At 37.1% G+C, this 9,833-nt stretch overlaps 1 protein-coding gene across 1 annotated transcript; it reads left to right on the top strand.

Annotated features, from left to right (window-relative positions):
- The first annotated feature begins 1,728 nt into the window (after positions 1–1,728).
- On the top strand, positions 1,729–9,098 carry SYT4 (synaptotagmin 4). The gene is made up of 4 exons (XM_049901380.1): positions 1,729–1,762; positions 4,668–5,482; positions 6,995–7,115; positions 8,769–9,098. The coding sequence occupies exons 1-4, from the start codon at positions 1,729–1,731 to the stop codon at positions 9,074–9,076; spliced, it is 1,278 nt and encodes a 425-aa protein (XP_049757337.1). The 3' UTR covers positions 9,077–9,098.
- The last annotated feature ends 735 nt before the right edge of the window (positions 9,099–9,833 follow it).

Raw genomic sequence — 9,833 nt, 5'->3', positions numbered from 1 at the left:
ACTGCTTGTTTATTTCTAGGGACAATCTCACCAGTGCATGCATCACTGAAGAAGTAGCTAATCTGAATGAACTGGGAAGATAAAGACACAAAAGATGCCCCCGACAATAGAAAAAATATCAAATAGAGTAAATCAGTTTGTGAATTTTCATAGCATGAAGGTACAGGGGAAAAAATCTGTTAGAAGAATGCTAAACTGCCAAGTGTATGGGGGCAGGTGAGGGCGGGGGAGGAGAGACTTTGGTTTATAAAAATTTCCATGATGCAAAGGACTGAAGCCAAGTTCTCCCCAGACACAGCCCTGATGCCCAGAGTGGCTACTGTCCAATGTGCAGGAATCTGTCACTTGTGTAGTAGCTTTCTGAGACTCTCCCATTGGCTCTCCTACCTCTCCTCATCACATATAGAATGGCGTTTGCTTGCTGAGCTCCAGAGCAAAGAATTTCTTTGAGGAGCAATAACTGACATTTGGAGTCACAGCCTGAGTTTTCTTCTTTGGATATTTGCTAAATGTTTGTTTTAAAGAGGCTTACTCCTCACATTCAAATTAGTCAGAATCTGACACTATATTTTTCCCAGTTCCTTACCCCTAAGGATATCATCAGTTCAGAAATTTTTTTTTCTTTGAAAATAACAAATAGTAATCAATGACGTTTTAGATTTTGGTCTTAGCCTTGCAACTATTTTGCACAAATCTATTAGAAGTAGGACTTTTAACCAGAAATGCCATTCCAGATGCAAAAATCATAACTGAGAATGAATTTGAATACAGAAGAAATTATTATCACCAGGATACTGGTATTCTATTTAAAGTGAATCAATGTGGAGGGAATTTTTTGACATAAAAGTATAATACGTCACAAAAAAATTTAGAAAACAAGAACACCTGTTCTTGAATTTTACAATGGGTCATTTGATGCAGAAGTTTTTCCTCTTCTTAAAAACAAAACCCCTTGCTGTCCAGTCAATTCTGACACATAGCAACTTATAGGACAGGGTGGAACTGCCACATATTTTCCAAGGTTGTAATCTTTACTGAAGCAGACTACCACATCTTTCTCCTGAGGAGCAGCTGGTGGGTTTGAACTGATGACCTTTTGGTTAGCAGCCAAGCACTTAACCACGGTGCCACCAGAGATTCTTTTCCTCTTCTAATTCCTACTTTAATCCTCTCTGTACATCCTGTTACTCTGATAACTCAGAAACATATGTTTACTCATCCAGAAGATCAAGCAATTTTATATTAGAAACTGACAGGGATCAGTTCTGGGTGCAACTCTGTGTGCCTGTAAGCCCCCACAGAACAGGAAAGCTAATCTCCAGTAGTCCAACAGTTAAAATAATTGATGAGTGTGTATTGAATCCTCAGGAGAGGAGGGAGGAAGCCAGAAGGAGGGGAAGAGGGAAGGTTTGGAGGGAGGAGGCGATGGGGGCAGGTGCTGATTTCAGCCCTGTAGCGTCAGGATTGCGTCAATTCGGGTTTCAAGCCACGTCTGGAGTCTCGGAGACGAGCTTCTCAGATGAGCCAAAACACGAACAGGGGTGACAAATCACTGCGCGAGGGCGAGTGGACCTCATCTTTGCCTCCTCCCTGTTCCAGGCGCAGGTCCCTAGGGCTCTGCGCTGTTGTTTTCAGCACTCCGGAAAGCCGGCGTCTTCGGATCTAGGAAAGTGAATCAGGCTCGGGAGTTTTCCGTTCAGCACCTCGGACAGAGCACGCAGCAAAAATATGGCTCCGATCGCTACCAGCCGGGAAGAATTTGGTAAGCGAGTTCCAAACTCAACTTATAACTGCGGTTGTTCCTTGAATACCCCGTGGTGGGATTTTCCTCCCCTCGCTGTATGTTGGATATAGATTTCCTAGGTGGTTAATCTGAAAGGAAAATTAGAAGAGTAAGCGGGCAATCGTGGTTTATCTCCGCTGCGCCTTCCTTGGTATTTTTCTCTTTAAAAATTGCCTTCTGTTAGGGAGATTTCACCTCCAAGAAGTTCCTGAATGTTTAGGTTCAGGTATCTCTGTAAATTGTAGCAAGCGCTGAAAATAGAAAAAGGGGTGTGCTATTCGCTTGTTGGTTTTATTTATTTTGTAAGGAAATGTTATTTGTAGGTAAATCTGTATTTAACTTATCAGAGGAAGCCAAATGTATGTGTGGTTACATAAGGGTTTGATCTCTGTATAAAACAGCTTGTATTTGAGGCCTGGAATGTATATTTTATTAAAGAACGTACCATAAGGATGTTTTTCTTGTATCCTTGAGATATGTTGCCAGTGAAAGACACAGAATCTTATGACACTAGAGTTAAAGGGACTTTAAAAAATGGTCTAGCCCAGCCCATTTCATTTCACCAGTAAGATAACTGAAGCTAGAGAGATGAGGAGGAGTGTTTCAGGCTACACAGCCAACTAAAATGTGCTGGAAACTAGAATTAGGTTTTTTATTTTCTAGTTTAGTCTTGCTTTTCCTCTGTCAGATTTTCAGCACCACAATTCTGTTTCAGTAAATAAAATCAGATACATCTTTTTGAACAAAAAAGTAGTTTTTTAAAGGTCCCATTAGGTCCCTAAAGGCAACAGATCAGAGTTTTACTTACAAGTATTAAAAAAAATAAAAAAGCAAGGAGTTTTATAGGAGTTTGCAGATCCGAAGTGGCATCTACAAATGTAGCATAATTGTTATTAGGGTGAGTGAAATGATTGAGATCCTTGTCCTCAAAAGCTGATCTGTAGAGAACACATCAGGAGTAGATGAGCCACTCCATGTTACATTGTTTTGCCATTTGACATAAGTTTTATGTAGAGATAATCTATAATATTATATTCAGAAATGCATTTCCTTTTTTGGAGTGTTTGGGTTTATTTTGTTGTGATATGTACTCTAAATTTCTGATTTAAACATGAACAATTTTCTAATGCTAAGGGATTTTCAGGGGACTGTTCTACTTAAATACGTTCTACCTTGAGCATCAGTCTTTTCAGAAAAACCATTTTCTGTTGCTTTTATTATGCTTCTTGCATTGGCTGAAGAATTGCCTTAGTTCACTTTGCTTTTGCTCTCTGGTCTTGGTTCATTAGAGAATCCAGGAGTGGGTTTTTCTGTCTCCCCCACTCCCCACAAAGACTTGAATGGAAGGAAAAACTGGAAAGCTGATACTAAGTTTGGCTAATTATCTTTAGCTCTTGCCTCATTCTTTCTTTGTAGCATTCAAGGCTTTTTCATTATGGGGTAATTCAAAGGTTTATTTTTCATCTCTGTATGACTGAGATTTTTGATATCATTATATTACAGAATTTGTACTGTTGCTATTATTTTATTTGCTTTTTTATATTCTCAGACACTTCTATTATTTGTCATTTCTTGATTTTATATCTTTGAGTTCAGCTTTGTGACTACAAGGTAGGTAGACAGAAGATTTCGGAGGATGGGGAAGCAGAAGATTGGTCTTCTTGGGGTTATTTAAATAAGGCTTAACCCTTTATTGACGTGGACTTTTAACTTTATTAGTCACTATGTGGAATAATAAATGGGAATGAACCTAAATTAAGACAATATTACATTAGTTATATTCACTTTGATTGATGCACTATGTTCAGATACAGCAATAGTGCTTTTACCTACGCAGTGTTACTAATCATTTGTTGGAGAAATATGCTTACATATGAAACATGAGCTTCATGCATAATCAATGTTACCTAATGTCAGTGATTCAATGTGCCCTCATTCAAGGAAAGATGCCAATTTCAATTTGATTACAATTTTCCAAGTGGAAATGTGTTAGAAAAAAAAATCAGTTATGATAAAATTGAACTGTAAGTTATCTATGCTCACTTACTTTTCTCATTACATGTTAAGGAATGATGATTCACTTGTAACTACTGTTCCATTTTTATCTTACGTAAGTCTAATTAACTTGTACTTCAGATAATTCAGTCCTTGTTTGAGTGGGGAATTTTAGATTGGAATACAATGGGTTTTTAATGTTGTAAGTTATTTAATATTAGTATCCTGCTGCATGTCCTTTTATTTTTCTCTAATATGTACACATTTCTCTTATTACTTGCATAATTGTAGTGAAAATGATTAATGAGTTTGTGACAATGGCAGATAATATTCCATCATTTCTTAAAATTGTATGAACCACTGAGTTTATAGATGCTCGCTGCATGAATCCTGGATAAATAAAGATCTGCTAAGAATACAGAATCTCTCAGTACTTGAAGAATGTACATTTAGAGTTTCACAGTCAGTGAGAATTGATGCTTCTGGAAAGCATCGAAATGTCAATAAAAAACAATGATATTAGTACTGACCCATCATGCTGTAGTAGACTCATATAATCTGAAAAAAAAGTAAATAGGTCAGGATTGTTAAGTCCCCACTCCCGTCCCAAACCCAGGCCCGCTTTTGCCTTTTTTTATTTTACTTATTAAAAACAGCTGAAATGAATGAGTTTCTATCATACCATATTTTTTCTTTCTGCACATCACACAGAGGATGTATTTATACCTGAAAATGGTATGAAATGTATACATAACTCATACTTTTAACAGTTAGAAAGTAATTCAGTCTGTCTAACACAGCAGTTGCCAGATCTATTGCATTGTTCAAATAGGCTTGTATCTCCAACTCTGCCCCTTTAATGTGTATTATTGGTCATTTCATTTTTCAGATGAAATCCCCACTGTGGTGGGGATCTTCAGTGCATTTGGACTGGTCTTCACAGTCTCTCTGTTTGCATGGATCTGCTGTCAGAGAAAATCATCCAAGTCTAACAAGACTCCTCCATACAAGTTTGTGCATGTGCTTAAGGGAGTTGATATTTACCCTGAAAACCTAAATAGCAAAAAGAAGTTTGGAGCAGATGAAAAAAATGACATAAAGAATAAACCAGCTATGCCAAAGAATTCATTGCATCTTGACCTTGAGAAGAGAGATCTCAATGGCAATTTTCCCAAAACAAATCCCAAAGCTGGCAGCTCTTCTGATCTAGAGAATGTGACCCCGAAGCTCTTTCCAGAAGGAGAGAAAGAGGCAGTGTCTGCTGATAGCCTAAAGTCTAGCACTTCACTGTCTTCCGAAGAGAAACAAGAGAAGCTGGGAACCCTCTTTTTCTCCTTAGAGTACAACTTTGAGAAGAAAGCATTTGTGGTAAATATCAAGGAAGCCCGTGGCTTGCCAGCCATGGATGAGCAGTCAATGACCTCTGATCCATACATCAAAATGACGATTCTCCCAGAGAAGAAGCATAAAGTGAAAACCAGAGTTCTGAGAAAGACCTTGGATCCAGCTTTTGATGAGACCTTTACATTCTATGGGATTCCCTACACCCAGATTCAAGAGTTGGCCCTGCACTTCACAATCTTGAGTTTTGACAGGTTTTCAAGAGATGATATCATTGGGGAAGTCCTTATTCCTCTCTCAGGAATTGAATTATCTGGTGGAAAAATGTTAATGAACAGAGAGATCATCAAGAGAAATGTTAGGGTAATTCATTCTTAGTGCTTAACGTATTTGTAAACAATCTTTATGTAGCTTTTTTTGTATCTCGGGGATTTTCATCAAAATGATGTTTGTGACATTTTACCATTTTTACCATGCTTAATTATTATGAATCATAATTAAATGAGAGACAAAGGGATAGAGCAAATGAGAGAAAATTTAACCTACAACTGAAATGTTCAAACTGTTTTAATCATATAAAATAGATACCCTTCATGAATACTTAAATATCATTTATATAATTATTTTTATTAATTTCTATCATAAGTATTTTGACAGACTTCAACTTGAAGCAAAATACAAGCAACTATTTCTTACTCATAAGCAATTAACAAAGACCCTTCAAAGTCAGTAAAAGTAAATTTGAAACTGAAATTTAAAATTAAATCTATTCTTTCAGAGGATTTGGAACTTTTATTGACTTTTCAAAGAGGAAGCATCAAATCACATTGAACTATAAATGTCTGTCCTTAGGCTATGTAACAGGAAATGAGGTATTATGCCTTTGTAGTTATCTACTTGGGTAGCTCTGGGAATACTGGAAGATAATAAGACATCAATTCAGTAAATTTTCCTATTTTGACTTTATACACAGGACTCAATCAATTCCAATCTTGATATTTAAGAATAACTTTTGTCTCTAGATGTAACGGGTTTTTTTATAGTAGCGTAATTATACAGAATACCTTAAACAGGCTAATTTATGCTTTTAAAAAAGTCATAATATTTTAGGGCTGTTTTTGAACATCTCCTCACCTTTTGTCTTTTTGTTGAAGTTAATAGAAGTCAAAGTCCAGAGACTTATTTGTAGCTCAGAGACTTGTAGCTTTTTTGAGACACCTGGATATTTAATAGCACAGTGGGAATAAAGATATGTTCTCTTCTTCTTCTCCTCAGAGGACTTATTCATGCCAACCTTTGTCTGAATATCAGTTGCAGTGCTAGGAGCCCTGGCCTAACCATCAGCTCTCTGAGCCAGAGCAGTGTTAAGATCAGGATAAGTCTCAGTTGGTCTGAATCCCAATTTCAATAATGTTAATGCTAAAGAATTTCAAATCAAATCAAATTTAATGTAAGGGTGAGTAAATTTTCTGTACACAGAAACTTTCAAATGATTAAATGATTTTATTATTACTAACAAATGCAAATAGTACAGCTGTAACTGAAATGCAAAAGCCACAAATACCCCAGTGTAGGCTGTACTTTAAATATCCTTTTAAACATTTCTAGTAATGGGTGTGGCTAACATTGCACGTTTTAACACTCTGTAGTACCGAAAAAGGCCACAGGATGGCAGGCAGTTGTTCTTAGGTGGTGAGAGTGCTGCACAAAAACTTTTACTCTTAGGATCTTCCGCATATTAAAAAAAAAATAAGCAGCAACATCCATTTAGATATTCGATAATGTTATTCTATTGCTTTAAATATTTTTGGAATTTTAAATTACAAAAGTAAAAGGTAATGAGAACATTGGTAATGCATCTCTTCATTTGTTTAGAAGTCTTCAGGACGGGGTGAGCTGTTGATCTCTCTCTGCTACCAGTCCACCACAAACACTCTCACTGTGGTTGTTTTAAAAGCTCGACACCTGCCGAAATCTGATGTGTCTGGACTTTCAGGTAAGACTGCTTCTGAAATACCTCAGGCTCAGTGTCTAAGTAGGGGACAGGTAGAGACGAATAGTTAATAACTAAGATTGGTCTATGCTATTGATTTCCCTTTATTCACAATCACAAGTGATGTAATTTTCTTCTGTTTATAATTTTATGGAATGCTAATCTGAGCCAACATCATCAGCGAGAAGAAAAAAATCTACATAGTTCTTAGATCCGAGGCAAAGCTAGACCCCAGGTAGAAGCTGATTGAATGGAGGTGGAGTAAGGAGCAGTAACGAATGCAGAGGCGAGAGGCCAGTGCCAAAAGTGTGGTGACGGAAATAAAATTAAGGCTCAGGAGAAGGGTTTTTTTTTTTTTTTTTTTTTTTTAGTATTTTAACTAAGCCTGCCTACTCTTTCTCTTCTGCTGATTTTTTAAATAATTTCTTTAATTCTTTCTGCATCTGCTTTAATTAAGGATTAAAACTAGCTACTTGTTTTGTAACTAGTTTTACAGAGAAAATCCTTATTGTGTCGTATCATGAGAAAGCGAATGAACTATGAGTCAAAGTGACATGAATTGAAATCCTAACCCTTCAATCTCTTAGCTAAGTAACCTTGAGTGTGTTTCTTAAATTCTTTTCAAATTGGGTATATTAATACTTACCTTGAGGTGCGTTATGAGGATTAGAAAATTATTCTTCATTAAATATCATTTAGTGATTTATTAGTGGTACCAATGGAATCGACTCAACGGCACTGGGGTTTTGTGGGTTACCAATGGTTAATTACTTGGCTAGCAAGAGAAGATTGATGGTTTGACTACACCCACTTTATTTAGGTGCCTCAGAAGAGCTGGTGATCTGCTTCCAAAAGGTCCCAACCATGAAAACCCTATAGAGCACAGTTCTATTCTGCAACACATGGGGTTGTCATGAGTTAGAACTGATCCGATGGCAACTGGTACTAGTGATTTATTATTATTTGGTCAAGGAAGTTGAAAACATTGTTTTAAAGGTTTAGATTAGGAGGCTAAAACTAGCTCATATAACACAACCAGAAAAAATTGCCAACATAATATAATTAAATGTATGATCAAGTACCATGATCCTAAAATTCACGCAGAGTTCTTGGAAGGGTGACACGGGGAAAATTGACACTTAGAAACAGGAAGCAAACCCAGCAGGTGATTAAAGAACCACAGAAACATGAAAGTCAAGAAAGTCATTGGCATTGAGGAGTCTTAAATCCCCATTCGACAGAAAAAGCAGCGGAAGCCCAAAATGTGGAAAGATTTACCCAGAATCACACAGCTCAGTTGTGACAGATGTCTAATGTTTTTCCTTCTATCCCATTCTACACAATGAGTTGTTAGTAATCAGAATGAATCCATAGAACACTCTTTCTATTTTTATGCCCTTTTATGTTATCTCTTCTCACTACCATTATGGTTCCTTCCCTACCTTCTGGTTTAGAGTTTTTTCTTGTGTTGCATTCACTTACTTATTTACAATTTGTTGATGATAGAAAATCCAGGCTTTGCCCATGTTTGCACTCTGTCTCATTTTCCTTGCAATCACATTTTATTGCCATGCGATGATCTCTAAAGGCTCTGAACTTGCGGTGAGTACTCCAGCCAGGTCCTGCCAGTGTAATGCCTGTTACTTGCCATTGCAGATCCCTATGTAAAGGTCAACCTGTACCATGCCAAAAAGAGGATCTCCAAAAAGAAGACTCATGTCAAGAAATGCACTCCCAATGCAGTGTTCAATGAACTGTTTGTATTTGATATTCCTTGTGAGGGTCTTGAAGAGATAAGTGTGGAATTTCTGGTTTTGGATTCTGAGAGGGGATCCCGGAATGAGGTGATTGGGCGGTTGGTCCTGGGAGCGGCAGCAGAAGGAAGTGGTGGTGAGCACTGGAAGGAGATCTGTGACTTTCCCAGGAGACAAATTGCCAAGTGGCATATGCTCTGTGATGGTTAGCCTCCTACCCATGAGCTGGAACTACGTGATTTTTACCAGGCAAGGAGCAATTCTCTTTCTTTGTGATATGTAATTGCAAGCTTGTGACAGCAAGCTACCTTTTTTTGTTAGGAATGGATTTAATTAGTAGACCAGGAAGTAACTGTAAATGTGTATCATGATAATTCCCCTGTTTTTTAGAGAAACTGGAAAATTTTCATAAGATATTCAGTTTCCCCTGAAGGCTACCAGTGATATAAATAAGAGTAGTCAGGAGTATTATGAATAGGAAACCGTGATCCCAAGTTAAGGGTAGGGGTTAGAAGGTGTTGACCTCATTGAAGCATATCACTGGAAGATAGTGTGATTGTTCTGATTTAGAAATAAAAAGTTTGTCTTTTCTTATGAAAATGCATCCATTTTTCTTCAGCTTGGGGAAATCAATTTTTCTTTAGACCCAAAGATAATGAAGAAATGTGCTCTAGCTTGTTTTTTATTGATTATGTCACATGCAAATGGTTGTCGTGCATATAAAAGTATGTGATCATTTCTCTTGGGTTTGTGATTATTTGATACAATTTTATCATAAAGGACTAACTTAGGTTTGTTTTAAAAGGACAGTGAATAAGCTGAGAAATCATTATAGCAAAAGGCTGAGTTGAGAACACTGTGGCTGAAATCGGATTTTTCTCTCCGCACCCCCAAGGTTATGTGTGAGTTAAAATGTTGTAAAGTATAACCTCCCATAAGAACCGTAATCTTGAATTATTCGCCACCT

The sequence above is a fragment of the Elephas maximus genome, chromosome 11, assembly GCF_024166365.1.
Source record: "Elephas maximus indicus isolate mEleMax1 chromosome 11, mEleMax1 primary haplotype, whole genome shotgun sequence".
In the NCBI taxonomy this organism is placed as follows: Eukaryota; Metazoa; Chordata; class Mammalia; order Proboscidea; family Elephantidae; genus Elephas; species Elephas maximus.
This window is presented reverse-complemented; position numbering and strand designations above follow the sequence as displayed.

What these genes read in the sequence shown, in the direction of transcription:
- SYT4 (XM_049901380.1), top strand. Translation starts at nt 1,729, where the DNA reads ATGGCTCCGATCGCTACCAGCCGGGAAGAATTTG. An exon ending in TCATCAAGAGAAATGTTAGG is followed by an intron (nt 5,483 to 6,994) that starts GTAATTCATTCT and finishes TCATTTGTTTAG; the next exon opens with AAGTCTTCAGGACGGGGTGA. An exon ending in TGATGTGTCTGGACTTTCAG is followed by an intron (nt 7,116 to 8,768) that starts GTAAGACTGCTT and finishes TTGCCATTGCAG; the next exon opens with ATCCCTATGTAAAGGTCAAC.